Source organism: Monodelphis domestica, chromosome 5 (assembly GCF_027887165.1).
Source record: "Monodelphis domestica isolate mMonDom1 chromosome 5, mMonDom1.pri, whole genome shotgun sequence".
In the NCBI taxonomy this organism is placed as follows: Eukaryota; Metazoa; Chordata; class Mammalia; order Didelphimorphia; family Didelphidae; genus Monodelphis; species Monodelphis domestica.
The window spans coordinates 76203697-76221206 of NC_077231.1; the positions used below are offsets into that span (position 1 = coordinate 76203697).

The 17510-nt window shown below is 39.8% G+C and overlaps 1 protein-coding gene and 1 long non-coding RNA gene across 4 annotated transcripts in view; one reads left to right on the forward strand and one right to left on the reverse strand.

Annotated features, from left to right (window-relative positions):
- Positions 1–17510, forward strand: part of PLEKHG7 (pleckstrin homology and RhoGEF domain containing G7) — a 90745-nt gene that overhangs the window by 27468 nt on the left and 45767 nt on the right. For both annotated transcript variants that reach the window (XM_007503208.3, XM_007503207.3), the window contains exons 4-5: positions 9230–9357; positions 13822–13862. In XM_007503208.3, the coding sequence (XP_007503270.2) occupies positions 9230–9357; positions 13822–13862 (169 nt within the window). The remainder of the gene's footprint in view (positions 1–9229; positions 9358–13821; positions 13863–17510) is intronic.
- The window catches only part of LOC130454509 (uncharacterized), a 57103-nt gene continuing 40312 nt past the window's right edge, over positions 720–17510 (reverse strand). For both annotated transcript variants that reach the window (XR_008912110.1, XR_008912111.1), the window contains exons 5-7: positions 7980–8127; positions 4332–4831; positions 720–1504 (exon numbers count right to left, since the gene is read on the reverse strand). This is a non-coding gene — a long non-coding RNA (uncharacterized LOC130454509). The remainder of the gene's footprint in view (positions 1505–4331; positions 4832–7979; positions 8128–17510) is intronic.

Sequence of the window (17510 nt, forward strand, 5' to 3'; positions counted from 1 at the left end):
GTTTGTTCCTCTATAAGATATGGGGATTGAACTTCATGACTCTTCAGGTCCTTTCTGGTTCAATGTCTATCTGATCCCATGGTCAGGACTAGGCTGCCTACTCTTTTAAATTTTCTTTGTTTCATAAGTTACCATGACCAAAGAATTAATCTCCAAGTAGCTGCCCAATGAATAATGAGCCTTTCTCCAGTAACATAACATTGTTTGGATTGGATGGGTTCAAATTACACTTCTTATATTTTAAACCCACGTGAACCTTTCTGTTTCCTCATCTGTAAAATGAGGATGTTGGTGGGAGCACCTGGATGGCTCAGTGGATTGAGAGCCCAGCCTAGAGATAGGAGGTCCTAGGTTCATATTTGACCTCAGACACGTTCTAACTGTTACCCTGAGCAAGTCACTTAACTCCTATTGCCTAACCCTCTCCACTCTTCTGCCTTAGAACCAATACACAGTATTGATTCTAAGATGGGAGGTAAGGGTTTAAAAAAAAAAGAGGATGTTGGGCTACATGACCTTTGCAAATTAAATCTGCAGTCCCAAACCATTTACCTTCTCTATTTACCTAGGCTGGTCCTTGTAAAGAAATAGTCTTTAAGACAGAAGTTTTCCAGCTTAGGTATTATTGAACAGACTTCTTTAAAACACGAATGTCACCCAAGAAGGGCACATCATCAAATGAATTCACTCTAGTTGAAATTCTACCTAAAGACTAGGAATTTTGGCTCCAGAAAAGAGTGGGCAGGGCTAGTTGGAGCTTAGGATGGTCAGGAACCAGTTTAAGGGAGATGACTCCCTGGGGAGGTAGGAATAGGGAGGAGTTGGGAAAGAGGTAATAAGAGGAAGAAGGGCCAGACTTAATATTTTGCTAACAGTTATTGGTTTACTGGGTACCTCTGAAAACTTCTACACAAGCCTTATAAACAGAGGTGCTTTTCTTCCTCTTCTGGCTATGTTGAGAGAATTTATCCATTGATCAATAGAATGGCTAATTCCAGAGACCCTTTAAGAACCAAAATTTCTATATGCAGAATTCTCTGTGTTATCCTCATCTTTCTTTAAGTAAAGTACAATGTATGTGATCACTGGATCACAGATTTGAAGGTGAAAGGAACCTCTCCTGATCATCCAGGTGTTAGTGCCCAAATCACTTTCTGTTTATTTTGGGTATATCTTGTATGGGAAGCAGTGGGTTTTAGAGTCAGTAAGACTTGGATTCAAGTCTTACCTCTTCCCCATACTGGTTATGTGACCTTAGGCAAGTTATTTAGCTTCTCTGTACTCTAGGCAATTTTCTAAGAATATAAGTGACAAAGAAATCTGCATTAGTAGAGCATTTACTCACCTAGGAATTCCCTATGCCAGTGAAATCACAGGTCCAATCTCTATCCTCCATTCCTACATCTTATTTCTTCTTGTCTCTTGACATGTTGAAGCTCCCTAGTAGAAAGTCATCTCCTTGAGGCTTGGTATGGTCTCACTTTTGTGTGTATATTCCCAGAACCTATCAGAGAGGGAGGGACACATTGTGAATCCTTAATAAGTGTTTGAATGACTGATGAAATTTGGAAGTCTTCTAATCCTACTCCTTCATTTTATAAGAGGTAAAAATAAGATCCAAATGCAGTTGACTGTCTTTATTAGGGTCCTAGTCATTATTTTCATCCAGGATTTGACTCCAAACCTAGCACAGTTTCCCCTGCACCCCACATCAATGTATCCACTTTTAAAATTGGATTGAACAATGTTTGGAATAGCCACAATTTTGACCACAATAACATATAGTCTTTGCACTGGGTCAAAGTTGAATGTAATTATATATGATTTTGTATATGAATGTTAAAATGTACACGTTTAAACATGCCATTTTATCACCTTTCCTTCCCTTGACCTTGTCTCCAGTAAAATATAAGCTCGCCTTAAGAAGAGAGGCTTTTTTGTTTTTGTCTTTGTGTGCTTAATGCCTCATGCAATGTGTACCACATTTCACAACTGCTTATTGAATTAAAACTCAGTTACTTAGGCTCAAAATGTCAGTCATAGGTGACTCTTCCTTCTTCCTCGTCCCATCTGTCTAATCAATCCTCTCTTTGCCTCTCTCTGCCTAGCCAATCCTCTCTTTCCATTATTGCTCCTCCTATTTTCTTCCTTTCTATTCAGACTGACATCACACTCATTACCTCAGTCCCTCTACCTCCAGCCTGACGTCCTTTCCAATTTGTCCTTCATATACCTGCCAAAGCAATCTTCTTAGTACAGGAAAATCTGGACTCCATCAATCCCTTGCTTAGAAATTTCCCACGGCTCCCTATTAACTAAGAAAAAACAACGAACTGCTTTGCCTATGATTTAAGACCTTCCCTAATCTAGCTCTGACCTAATTTTCAACACTTCTCTCTCCACTCTTGTATTCATACTCTCTTTTTACCCTATATTCTATCTGGTTTGGTCTACTGACTGTTCCCTGATCTCATCCCCTTTTCTTTCTTTTCTATCCATTTGTATTCCCTGTATTTCTCCAACAATTTAAATAATGCTCTGTCTGCAGCATCCAACTAGGTCTACCTTATTAGCATTTTCTCCATCACTTTCTTTAGACGGTCAATAAAACAATGGATCAAGTCTTGACATCTAGTATTTGCTTATTTCTAAGGAATGAATACTCACACTGAAAATGTAATATTAGACTGTCCAGAGCTTATTGGACCTGCACACTCATGGATCTAAAGGAGGCCTCAAGATCTCCTAATCCAGAGCATCATGACCTTTTTGTGTCATGGTCCTCTTCTTTGGCAATCTAGTGAAGCTAATAGGAACCCTTCCCAAATGATGTTCATTGCCTACATTCATAATGGAAATAAATGCTAAATTTCAATGGAAGGTTAGTGAAAATGAAGTCATAATTTTCTCCCCATCCAAATTCATAGACACACTGAAATCTTTCCATAGTGCCCAGGTTAAGAACCCCTGATCTAGTTCAACTCCCTCACTTTTCAGATGTAGAAGCTGATCTCCAGATGAGTGAAATGACTGGCCCCTGGGTACAGAAGGCCTAGAAAGTGAGGTAAGGTTCAAAACTAGTCTTCTTGAATCCAAACCCAGCACTCCTTCCATTGCACATATTGCCCTTTCCTTCACCATGTTTCTTCCCCCAATAATTTTCTTGGGAAAATATCTCCAAGGATCCATTTCTCTCTTGTTAACTTTGTTTGAGGGATACATCTTTGGAGGAGAGTTTGGGGGAGTTGTTTTGCTTTCACTAACACTCAATTGATTTCTTTCACTGTCTGAGTGTGTGTGCTAGTGTGTATGTGCTTGGTCAGGGGTGGGTAGCATTCCCTGGATTCTCAGAATTGCCACAGTGGCCCACCCACACATCAGAGCTTAGATATTTCAGCAAAGGACAGAAAGGAAAAGAGAAGCTGGTATCTCTGGGACAAAGACCAAAAAGATCCTGACCAGTAGTATGGGAACTGTCCGCTCTGATCTGTCAATCTCTCTGCAGCACAACTCAGGGTCAGTGCAAGTGGGCTATGTTTGTGTCTGTGAGCAAGGGGCAAGGGGGTGGCTTCATCTGAGAACTGGGGCATGACTGAGAGCTTGATGACTGGCGTTCTTGCTCACACACAGGTTTCGGACCTGTTCTGATCCAGATGCAAATGAAAATGTATGACCATGGCATCCAATTAGAACTGGCAGGGCTATCAGAGGCCAGTTCATCGAACCTCCTCCTCTTAAAGATGAAGAAAGGGAGGGTCAGAGATTTTCAGGGGATTGCTCAGGACCACACAGTTAAAACGTGTGTGAAGTGGGAATTAAACCTTGTAACTGAGTCCAGGTTCTTAGTTATGTTTCCCAGCAAATTGAAAAGAGAGAGACTAAAAATTTTATTCTTGTATTAACGTTATTCACTGGATGTTCTCTAAGCATTTGACCAAAATGATTAGGCCACTCCTTTTCGAATCCCTTTTCTTGTTTCACTCATGTCTGACTCTTTGTGACCCCTACAGAGATACTGGAGTGGTCTGCCATTTTCTTCTTCGTTTTACAGATGAGGAAACCAAAGCAAACAGGGTTAAGTGACTTGCCCAAGTCAAACAACTAGAAATTTCCTGATACTAGATTTGGACTCATGTTTTCCTAACTCCAGGTTCTGTCCACTGCATCATCTAGCTGCCCTATGATTGCCCTTAGAATCCCTAGCTTTCTTCAAGATTTTGCTTAAATCACCAACTACTTGAAATCTTTTGAGATTTCCTCCCATCTGGTGCCACACACCCCAAAATTATCTTGTATTGTGTTTATATATAGATACATACATACATACTTACATATTGAAGAAGCACTGACTCAGGAGGCAGAAGACCTGGGTTCAAATCCTGCCTCCAATATGACCTTAGGCAATTCAATTAATAAAAGGACCAGACGTGAAAATTGTTGCCAATTTTTAAAAATAATTTATCCCATCTGTCCAAAGGTCTTTTAGGCACAAATAATTACACACAGATATAATTTTACTTTGAAATAGAATTTTTCATCATAATATCTCCAATGTGTCCATTGATGTAGCTTGGTCCTTCAAGGAATTCTAAAATTCCAGGCCTTCTATTAGCTTCTCCAGAGTTCAGTTTACTCAGGTATAAGATGAAGGGGAGACTAGATGGGATTTCAGGTCCGTGCCTTCCATCATACTAGAATCCTTTGATCCTGTATGCATATTTTCTTGGAAATGTTTCCCTTTTGTTTTTGTTTCTCCAGTGCCTTTCACAGTACATGGGCCATAGTAGGCTCAAGATAAATTCTCATTGATTGATTTCCCATCTCAGTCCTCCTATGAAATAGAAAAATATCAAAAGATAATGGGGAACCATTCTTCCACCACCTCATACATTGTTTATTGATGGTTACTGATCTGCATTGAAGACCACTGGACAACTAATACATCTAAAACTAGCAACATGGTGAACTATTAAACAATACTGCATTTGGAACATAAGACCTGGGTTTGAATTTTGACTCCTGCAATTACAACCTGTATGACCTTGGGCAAGTTGCTTAAACTCTCTGATTCCCAGTTATCTAAAAAAATGAAAAGATTGGATCAGATGACCTCTAAGGCCGTATTGTGCACGTGGCAGATTTATGTTGTGTTCTATTTTTTATTTATTTTGTCCAACATTTGCCAAGTATATTTTAATCTGGTTGAGGTCCTAGGGAGTGTTATAGAACATGTATCTGACACTTCTGCTATACGGTCTGTGTCTATGCCCTGTGGTTTGTGCTCTCTGTTGATACAGAGGGTTTCTTTGTAGGAACTCCTGGCACTGGTAAAGTTAAAGGTAAGGACAAAAGAAAAATATATATTTCTCTCTCTTAAGCCAATGAATTTCTCTATGAAGGCCTTTAAAAGGTTCCTTTTTTATGACATTTGTAATAGTGGGAATGGCAAAAGTGGTGATCTATAGTGAATTCCCAGCTGGAACCAGTAAAGAAAGTCTTTGTTTAGTCCATTATTTATATTCACAGATCACAGCAGGTTCCTGCACAACTCCAGGAAGCTCAATCAATGAGACAACTCTTTCCAAAAAGAGCCAAATATTCATCTCCTCATTGATTGATTGATTGATTCTCCTGATGTTTTAGTCTACTAAACTTGTCAAAGAAGCAAGGGAGATTAGTGTGCCATGAATTGTTCCTTTAAAGAACTATGCTGGCTTTTGTGGTCATTGCTTCCTTTTCTAAATTCTCAGAAACTATCCCCTTAATAATAAACTCTAAAGAACAGTGGGGAGTAGAAATAAAAAAAAAAGAGAAACATATGACATCATTTGTTTATATGGGTATATGATTTGGGGGTTTGGTCTTAAAAGATGACTCTCTTACAAAAATGAACAATATGGAAATAGGTATTGAGTGATAATACATGTATAACCCAGTGGAATTGCTTGTCAGCTCTGGAATAGAGGGGAGGCATGAGGGGAGGATCCCATGAATCATGGAAAAATATTTAAATAAATTAAAATAATAATAGTAAACCATAGTATTTTTCCAGAAATCAAATTCAGGTTCAATGTCCTATAGTGTAAAAATTCCATTTTATAAAAAAATAAGGCAACATTTTCCTTCCTCCAGTAAGGAGACACTTCTCTCATTCTTCATGGTCTCTCAAAGGAAGGCAAAAATAGGAATAACAAAAGTAGCAGAGAGATAGATGTCAGTTCAGCTAAGACCATGTTTCCTAATAATTAAGAGCAGTCTGAAAAGATAGTAGACAGCTCTGGGAGGTTGTGGGCTCTCCTTCACAGGATGATATGATTTCAAACAGGAGCTGGAGAGTGATTTTAGGCAGTACCTGCGTAGGTATGGGTTAGATTTGGTTATTTATTTCCTCAACCACAAAAGAAATGTTAAAATACAATACACACATGGACAGATACTTAAAACATGACACAATGATTCATAACTCCTGTTGTCAACTCAAGAGGTTGATGATGATGGGGGTAGCTGGGTGATTCAGTGGATTGAGAGCCAGGCCCAGAAATTGGAGGCCCTAGGTTCAAGTCTGGCCTCAGACACTTCCTAGCTGTGTGGCCCTGGGTAAGTCACTTAACCCCCATTGCCTAGCCCTTACCGCTCTTCTGCCTTAGAACCAATACACAATATTGATTCCAAGATGGAAGGTAAGGGTTTAAAAAAAAAAAGAGGTTGATGATAATGGTGGTGGATTATGATGATGACTGACATTTATGTAACACTATAACATTTGCAAAATACTTTGTATATATTATTTTCTTTGATCCTCATGACAGCCTTCGGGTAAGTACTATTATGATCATCCCCACTTAACAGGTTAGAAAACTAAACTGTGAGAAGTGACTTGTACAGGATCACACAGAAAAACATGAAACACTTTTTGGAACTGCTGAACAGGCATTTTTCTCCCTCACCTCAGCTCAGTACTGTCTAAGCAAATCCTTCAAAGGTACCTATCTTCTGGGAAGCCAGAGCATGGCTTGGGCTCAGCCTCCTGCTGGGGAGAACACTTCTCTGAGAAATATTGTAATAACTGTGAGGAGTATTTCCTAAAAGGCAGCCAGCACCAATGGAGGAGCCAATGAATATCCAAACTCCTAAGGCAGCCACCAAATTCCAAAAACCCTTGCAAGAGTGCAGATCAGGCCCCTGAACTCGGGGAAAGACAAACAAAGTGCTTTGCAAGCCTTAAAGCACTATATATGCTATTTATTAGAAGGAGGAGCTGCTCGAGTTTGGGGATACAGTCCCATGCTCACTTAGAAAAACATATGGTCTCCCTGCTGGGTTTGAACAGCTACCATAGCAGAGGAGTTGGGGGTTGGGGATGGGGCAGGGTTTGAGAAGGAGAAACCCTCTCCCTCCCTTCCTGGGAAGTTTAAGAGACAGCTGTTAGAGTCCCAGGCACATGAGCACAACAGAGGAAGGAAAAAGTGATAACAGAAGTTTGCTCACTTTTGAAGGTCTCCTGGGGCAGCAATTCTTACTGGTCAGTTCTCAATCATCATCAACAGAGCCTTGCCCCCACCCTCAGCCCCACTCCTAGTCCATCCATCACTAATCCAGTTCTCTCTCCTTCACTGCTAATGTGGAAAATGTCTATCTTCAATACTCTCCCTTACTGTTGGCTCTCTTTTCAACTCCTTACAATCTGACTTCTCCCCAGCCCTTCTCCCACACATACTCACACACTCTCCACTGGAACTTCTCTCTTTAAAGACCAGACAGATGAAATATTTGTCAGGAGGATGCAGGTAGGAAGTTAGATGGGCTGAATTTGAACTCACATCCTCTGATTCAAAATCCTGATTTTATTCCACCATACTCAGAGATCTTCAATCCAAGAGCAAAAATTTGACCAAAAATAAAAATAATAATCCTTTCAAGGGGTGGGGAGCATATCAGGGTGAGTGCAGGGGGTTGGAGTAAAGCGGGGAACCACTCACCTGAGCATCAAGTGGAATAAAGTCAGTCAAATCCAAAACTCCATCATTGTTGTCCCTTCTCTTCCCAGATTGGTCTCGTTGTCCATGCTTCTCTAGCTCTCTCCTCCTCTGAAGTTCTCCTATACCTAGCTCCAATTGTCTCTTCTCACTGAATTTTGAGACAGAGGACCTGGGTTCAGACCCTGTCTCTATTAATTACTACCCATAAGACTTTGAGTTAGTCTTTTAATTTCTCTAGACCTCTGTTTCTTCATCTGTTAAATGAAGAAAGTTAGACTAAATGACTTCTAAGGCTCCATGGAGATCTGAGGGAATGATCCTAAAGCAAAAGTAGTGTCCTTTGTCACCTACAATATATGTCTGCTACAATGACCTTGTATGAATGCTTTCAGGCAGCAACTCTTAGACAAATGTCTAAGAAATCTGAAAATTACAGAAAAGGCCTCAAGTAACTTTCTAAGATCATGAGGAATGGGAAGAAATTGCACTGCTTGTATAGACCAGTCTCAATGCACTGTAACTGAGCCAATGAAAAAGCTTAGTTGGACTGAACAGCCTTCTCTTTACTCTGGAAGCCAGAAAAATGCTCAAGATGAGGGGCAACTAAGTGGACACTTCCTGGGCAAGTCACAAACCCAGTGGCCAAGCCCTCACCCCTCTTCTGCATTGGAATCAATATTTAGTGTCGATTCTAAGATGGAAGATAAGGGTTTTTAAAAATTACTCAGTATGCCAAGGCATTTGGTAGTTTACAGAATGAATGAGCCCTTGTTACACTCTGAGAATGTGGGCCTGGAGAATGATAAAAGGTAGCCCACAGGTCACTAAGCCAATCTGCAATTTTGTCCTTCAGGATTGTCATACAATTATCTTAAATCATGCATTCATTACTAAGTTTTGTGTGTTGGAGATGAAAAGAGGGAGATAGCCATCTCTCATGGCATAAACATCTCTAATGGTATTTGTCTGTTTTCTTTCCATAAAATGTGTTAGTAGAAACAACAGCTCCAGGAACATTGATATCCAAGTGTCATAGCACCAGACTTTCATCTCCAGAGTGATTGCAATAATTTGCATAAATATGCATAATTTAGGCTCATCTTCACCTCCCTTCTAAATCAAAAGAAGCAGAGTTGGCTTCTGTTGTCATCCCTCCCAGAGGAACACTATCTGATTTTTATTCAAATTCATTATTTATATGGACCAGCAAGCAAGGTACTAATCTTTGCCCTTTCCTGTCTTGGCTGCAGGTTTTACCAGCACAGGCGAAGTTCAGTGGTTGTGAACTTACCTGGACTTGAGGTGTTCCCTGGAGACCTCCTGGTGCCAGATGGAGTGGCCAGCTACCTCTACCACCCATCCCTGCTGCTGAATTCAGGTCACAGGCAGCAGGTTTTGTTCTTTTGAACTAACAATGGCGGAACTGAAACCTAGCAAAGACAATTCCTATTCTTTGAAAGCAACCATTTAGCTTAGCCCTAGTCCATCTGCTAAAGAAAATGGCTTTGTAAGGCATTTGTCTAAGTGGGTATGGAGGATCTTTGACCTGGAAAGTTCCATTGAGTCCTGTCCCCTCATTTTACAGATGAAGAAGATGATGTCCTAAGAGACTGAGTCATTTGCCCAACATCAGGCAGGTAGTAAATGAGAAAGATGAGAATGATATGAACCATTTGTGAATACTGACAACCCTCAGTCACTGCTGCCACCACCATCATTATGCTACAGAGGCTGTAAAGTATAGTGTATAGACTGCTGGACCTGGAGTTAGGAAGCTCAGTATATCAAAACCCACCGTAGGCACCTGTTGGTTGTATGATCCTGTACAGATCATTTAGACTCTGGATCTTAGATTCTTCATCTGTCAAATGGGAAGGTTATATTCTTAGGATCATTAATGTCCTTTCCAGCTTTAGATCTATAACTCTGTGGTCCTGGGATCGAGCCTTCCATCCTTTGTTCTGAATTGCTATAAAGTCCTTCAGGACAGTCATGCAATCTATGAAACTGAAATAATATAATTTTACTAGATTTGACATCAAGAAAATCTTAGGGAAGATGGAAAAGCTTAGACACATGTCTAAGACTGCTTAGATTCACAACATGAATCTGCCTCTTTCTAATATCTGCTCTGGGAAAACCACCCTATTTCTCAGTGGATCTCAGTGTTACCATCTGTAAAATGAGAGTTGGGCACTTCTAAAATTGTAATGCCAAATTCTAGCCATATAGAAAGGCATAAGTGTGGTCTTCAAGTTGAGTTCCCCGCATATCTGAGAGCATTCAAATCACAGAATCTTGAAATACTTAAGAAATCACCTAGCCAACTTCCTTGTTTTATATAAGAAAGAGGTTGTATTTATATATGAGTTCACAAAGAAGGAAAGGGATATACCCAAGCTCACTCAGCTAGCTTGTGGCAAAGTTTAGGTGAGGATTTTAGACTCTTTACTCCAAATTCAATACTCTTTCCATTAGACCATGATGCCTCCCACAGTCCATGGGTGATATATACACTCTCTAACCATAACAGTGTTCTTTTTACTTAATTCTACTCTTGGAAGCTACCTATAGTATTTAATTTCAATTAAAAAATACTCACCACTGAAGCCCTACTATGATTCTTTCTCATAACACAGAGGTGACCCTTTGGCTCTTGAAGGCTATAATATTAGAGGATAAGCTCTGAAAAGCCTTATAAAGCTGGAAAAGCATTCAGAATGGCCAAATGATGATTGTATGCCATGCTACCTTCCCCATGGGCTCATTCCCAGGTTAGCTACAAAGTGATGATTTTTTTAAATTATAGTACTTATCAAAGGCAGAGAGGTTGCAACCTAGCATATGAAATGCCCCCACCAATGGAAATACTGATCTGGGCCTCAGACTTTTCCTGCCTGTGTGACCTTGGGCATGTCATTTAACCCCAATTGCCTAGACTTATTGTTCTGCCTTAAAACCAATATTTAGTATTGCTTCTAAGACAGGAGTCAAGGGTTTAAAAAAAGAATCATATCATATACAACTACTCTGGTACATAGCTAAAAGCTTTATTTTACATCAAGTCAACAAATCTCTAACCTTAGCACTGAACTAGGTATCATAGTGACTGTAAAAACATTACTTTCCTCTGGTAACTCAATCTAATTCCCGGAAGGAAGGAAGGAAGGAAGGAAGGAAGGAAGGAAGGAAGGAAGGAAGGAAGGAAACCAGGTGCTATGGTTGGGGACTCAAGAAAAAGCAGGACAATCACTAGCCTCAGTATGCTTACATCCTAATAGTAAGAGACAATATCTATAGATGAGGAATGATCAGGAAAGGGAATTTGGGTAGAGAAAATCAAGAGGGACATTGAGTTAAGCGTTAGGGCAGTAAATTAATAATATAGGTTTTCCAGAAGCAATGTCAGCATTGATGTGATTACCATGTCCAATATGAGAGATGGATCCAATATCGAGTTTTCTTCCAAACAGTATCATACAACTTAAAGGTGGGGCGGTAAGAAAAAGAACACTAGTGGAAGACTACAGACATGAAATGTCCATTCAAAAGATTCTATTTCTGGAGCTATCCAAAGGTTAGAGCTCCACATGTCATCAAAGACTCAAAGATATATTTTCTAGGTCCATTATCATACTTATACAAAAAGATGTCTTCCTTCCTCTCCTAACAAAAATTGCAATTAGTGGGATTTGACAAATGCTAAGGCTAACACCATTCAACACTAGGTGATACACAGTTAATTTTTGGTGTTTAACTAGAGGAAGAGTAACTCACCTTCCTCCATATAAAAATCAGTGAGGTGGTCAAAGCCACAGGGAGGATATTAAACCAGAAAAATCCCTCTCACAGGCCCCATTATAAACATACTGTGAAAGGCGTCATTAAAAATAAATTGCAGCCCAGATAATTACCTCCATCCTACTGAATGGAAAGTTAGGGCCATGTGAAGAATTTGATTAGAAGTAAAGATGAATGTAAGCAGGGCCTGTTTCATCCATTTTTTGTGTGATAAGCTGTCACCTCACACCATCTAATCATAGGAGTCTCTTCCCAAGAGATACCCTTAAGAGTTGCAATGTTGTTTTAGCAATGTTCAGGGAGGGCAACATACAAGAATCAGGGAGCCAGAGCTTTCTTATTTGATCTTGAAGGTTCTTTTCTTCTTTTGTAGACTCTTATCTTCAGTCTTAGAATGGATACTAAGTATTGGTTCCAAGCCAGAAGAGTTGTAAGGGCTAGGCAACTGAGGTTAAGTGACTTGCCCAAGGTCACAAAATAAGTTAATGTTTGAGGTCACATTTGAACCCAAGACTAACCCCAGGCCTCATGCTCTATCCACTGTCCCATCCAAGATTATTTCTCTTAATGCTATGTAAAAATGATTTCATTCTTGGTCAACCATGAATACTAGCTATTTAAAGGAAGTCAACATGTGAAAATGTCCAGGCAAAGATAGCAACTATTTCCTGATGTCATTTGAGTTCTTATTCTTATGAAGGATTCCTTCAGAACTGAGTGGAACTTGGTTTACATGATCTCTTGGGCCTCAAGATTTGTTGACACACATAAGATCTCATGTATTGGGATGGTTTAAATCTAAACCTATGTAAAAGTGGAGACTGGATCAGGTTAGCTCACAAGATCAAGACTGTACATTTAATCAGTTAGTGAATTTGTTATACCATTCCTTATGGGAAAAAATGGAGTTTCCTCTGAATGAAGGATAATAATATTCTAATAAGACCATCCTAATTTCTACTCAGTCTAAAAGATCATAGATTTAGAGGACATTGAGTCTAGCCTCTTCATTTATAGGAGCCCACAAAAATTAAATGACTTGATCCTACCCAGATAGCTAGCAAGTGGCAGACTGAGATCATGGCATCATTGACAAAGCTATCAGACATGGTAGAAGTCATCTCGTTTTATTAATGGTGACATTAAAGCCCAGAGAAGTTAAAAATCTTACCCACAGTCATTTAGGCAGTAAGCAAATTATGGTATCACCACCTAAGAGCTGGATCATCAGGACCATAAAGGATATCTTGTTCAACTCTCTCATTTTCACATGGTAAAACTGAAGCCAACAGAAGTTAAATGATTGGGCCATGGTCATAGAGGTAGTAAGTGGCAGAACTGAGATCATGGCATCATGGATTTAGATCTGGAAGATTTCCCTGGAGGAAATCTAGTTTAACACCTTTACTTTAGAGAGGAAGAAACTAAGGCTCAGAGAAACCTGAAAGCTCCAAGAGTTCATGAGAGACTAGTTTAATGAACAAGTGACTAGTTTAATGTCATTGTTAAAGTCACTTATTTGGTATTGAGAAGTAGGATTTGAATCTACGTCTTCCCAACTCCCTATCTAGGCTTCATTATTTAATTTGAATAAATATAAACTCTCATTTTTGTTCCCTGAAGAGAAAAGCAGAATTGCAATGGGAAGAGTCTCGTTTGGCTCATTTTTTTTTCAATTTTTCAATTTTTTCCCCTTGTTTTCAATTTGTACCTACTACGACCAAAAAAAATTTAAATTAACAAATGCAAAATAAATTATGTGCAAAACCACAAAACCCACATTATTTGCAATTTGCTTAAAATATGTAAATTATATATGTGTGCTAATAGAAACATCTGCTGCTTTTGAGTTCCCTTTGAATTTGTTTTACTTGTATAGTTTTTTCTCTTGACTTTGGGGCTTTGGGGCTTTTTTTAAAAAATGTAATCATAGTATATATTATCCCTATTCCCTTGTTATTTTTATGATAATAATAATGATTTCATGATAATCCATCACTTGTTTATAGAATTATATCTTTTCTTTCATTTGATTTACCAGAACCCAAAAAGCTAAGATGGCCATTCTCCAAGAAAGGCGGGGTGAGTGTCATTTCATATAATTCTTCTTTTAATTAAAGCTCCAGGAGTTCAGTACAAAGGACCAACAGCTGAAGTGTTTCTGCCATCTCTTCCTCTATGTATGGAGACGGGTGGCGGGTGAAATTTAAATGAGATTATAGAAGTGGTCCTGGTGAGAGAGCATACCAAATGGTGCTTTGTGAATTGAAACAAAGCTAATTACTAGGCATTAAAGAGCCCAGCCAAGAACCAAGCTCTAGGGATGCCCCCTCCCATACTGTTATGCATTCACTTTCTAATCTATAACTTCATATTCCATCATCAATAGCTCATTTGGTCATAGGGAGCCCTTATGTTAGTTGTGGGTAGATCTGGATTGTTCTGAAGCACTGCAGAATTAATGAGGTAGTCCAGAAAGGCACTTCCATTTCTGGGAAATCGAGCTGGGTTTAAACGAGTTCTTGATTGTGTTCCATTAAATCTGTTCAGAACACATTCACTGAACACATTGGTAGCATGTTTATTTGCCAGAGCAGGGCCTGGCGACCTTTGAAAAAGGGGTTGCCAAGGTCTAAATCCTTTTTCTTCTTCTATGTTGGGAGTAAAAGGGCTGGTTTAGTCAAGAGTAAGAGCAGCTGACTCATTTTCTGGGGATTGAATGATGGAGGAGGAATTAGAAAAGTGAGAGGAGGAAGATGAATAACAGCACAACCAATTCTTCTAGTTATAGTAAGGAATAAGCAGAATGATTAAAAAAAATTGCCCTATTTGTCATTAAAAATGAACCTATTGGGGTAACTAGATAGTTCAGTGGATAGAAAGCCAGGTCTGAAGTCAGGAAGTCCTGGGTTCAAATCTTCTCTCAGATATTTCCTAGCTGTATGACCCTGAGCAAGCCACTTGCACCTATTGCCTAGCCCTTACTACTCTCCTGCCTTGAAACCAATATTTAGTATCAATTCCAAGACTATAGGTTTTAAAAAAATGAACCCATCCACCAACTTATATGGGTAAGCTGTCTTAGGGTCTATAAATAAATTAATTAGGGATGGAAGGACAAAAAAAACAGAATAAGAACTGGTTATTTTGTCTACCTTTTAGGTCTTTCTTTTCTTGAAAGTTGTTTCTCTCTGTCTCCTTGTTGGTTCTTTCACTCCTGGTTTCCTTTTTGTGGTGTTATTTTAATATTGGTTGGAGGGGATTCTCATGGTGATCTTGAGCTTCTCCACATTACTATGCCATCTTGGCCCTCCCCCAGCAGTCAAGAACTGGTTATTTTGAAAAATGATTAGTTATCATGGGATTTTTCAGTTGGGAGGGATCATGGGAGTCATTTAGCCCAACCCCCTCATTTTATTAAGGAAGGATAGGATCAGAGGTTTGGTAGAATATAAACTCATTGAGAGCAGGGACTGTTTTTCACCTTGTCTTTGTATTCCTAGTATATAACAAGCACCCAATAAATGAATTCTCCATGCGTTGCAAATAATAATAATAGCAGCTAGCACTTGCATAGCACATTAAGCATCCCAAAGCACTTTCCATATGTTAGCAATGCCATTCCCTCAATATCTAGCCTGACCATCAAGTATATAATCCTTCAGCTACGGTCCAAACATACCGACAAGTCAGTCAATAAGCAACACACATTTTCACATTTTCAAACCAGCCCAATATATGAGATCTGGTGTGTGTTAACAAGGCTTGAGGGCCAAGAGATTGTGTAGATCCACTGATGGTTTGTCAAGAATGCTGAAACAATGAGTAAAGCTTCCCAAGGCGAGAGAAGTTTTAAGGTAGGAAGATAGAGGAAGGATATAAGTTTTGGATACCGCGAGGGGGGGCGGGGAGCCAAATTAGAGATATGAGATGGCAGGAATGAGTCAGAAATGCAGGCCTTATTAATTATCAATGAGCCACAGCAAAACTCCAATCAGTGGACTTACTCAGAAGGCTTGTACCCGTCCAAAGATCCAAACTTAATACCACACAGGTCGAAGAGATGATAGAGAAAAGAAAGTGCCTGGCCGAAGGCCAGGTCCCAGGTGAGAGAGATGGAGAAGGAACCAAATTAAAGATGGAGCTTGGCCAGAGGCCAAGCTCCAGCAAGGACAGACATCAGTGGGAGCTGAGATCCAAGAGGAAGAGAGGGAAGAGAGAAGCCGGAGCTTGCTGTGGCTGTATTTAATCTCTTTGATATGCAAATATACACAATACAGAGGGATGATTATCATTGGTTAACGACAAGGTATAGGTGTGGTTTCTCAACCAGGTGAACACAAAGAAACCTGTTTTCCCGCCTAACCTGTGGGAAGTTGGGGTCAAGGGTCAGAGGCTTTCCCAGCCAAGTGCAAGACTGAGCATGCTCAAGACTGAGCATGCTCTCTTCTAAGACAATCTATACATACTAACTGTTTCCCTTGCCCATAGCTAGGGGTGGACTGCTACAATGAGAATCCAAAGGACATTAGGAAACTCAGTGCTGTCCTCTGCCTGGACACGTTCACATGTTGACTTCCTTTCAAGTAGCTAGTACTCATGGTTGACCCAGAAGGAAGCCATTTTTAAAGCACCATGAAAAGAAATAACCTCAGAGATAATCTAGGCAAACTCCCTCATTTTACAGATGAAGACACTGAGGCACAGATGGGCTAAGTGATTGTCCAGGGTCACATCTCTAATAAGTATCAGAGGCGACATTTGAACACAAGTTTTCCCGACTCCAAGTCCAGCGCTCATTAGTATCTACCAGGTCATAGCCACCCAACTCTCTGAAAGAGTTAACCTAACTTGAGGAAGGAAGCAGTTTACACCCTTTTTGCCAGGAGACTCTGCACAAGGTTGCTAAGTACTTGGAAGCTCTAATAATCACAGAACCCAAGATGTGCCAACTGGTGCCTACTCCCCCACAACTCCTGCAGTCCATTGTCTCACTTGATATACTGGTTTCTACCACAGTTTGGTTGCTGTGGTTTCAGACATCAACAAAAAGCTTGGATCCCAAATGCTGCAGGACCTCCTCCCACACTCCCACACCAGACTCCAAGATTCCTTGGTGATTATGGAAGAACAAAGAGGCTTCCTTCTTGGGAGCCAAAGAGAACATCCATTATCTTCTTTGCTACTAATCTTCATGGGTTTGGAAAATAGGAAAAGGTCCTTGTGGAGGAGTCGCTCTCAATGGTGGTGACAGGAGATGATAACCTGTTCCCATTTTTGTCCAGTATTATAAATGTGACTCACTTCCCTCTCCCCCACAGGCTTCTCAGATTCACTGCCAGCATCACCCACACTGAGGCAAAGAAACAAGTTGAAAAATCATCATTGATGAATGCCTATTTGGGAGGCAGTCAACTTGGCTTTATGACTCTTATATGTTATTTTTCTTTTGACATATTCTTCCTGGCTTAATTGCAAAATTAAATTGTTTAGAGGGATAGTTCAATTCAAAGAAAAACTCAAGAGGGGACTACGTGGGTATGTCAAAACAGGACTTGAACTCATGTCTTCCTGCTTTTCTGAGGAGTATCTGTATTCACTATGTAATGCTTTCTCTGCCTAGTTCATAGTAAGATGGTAACAAATGTTTATTGAATTGAATTTTGCAGATGAGAAGCTCAAGCATAGGGGATAAATGACTTGTTATGACAAAGTCATACAGCTATTAAT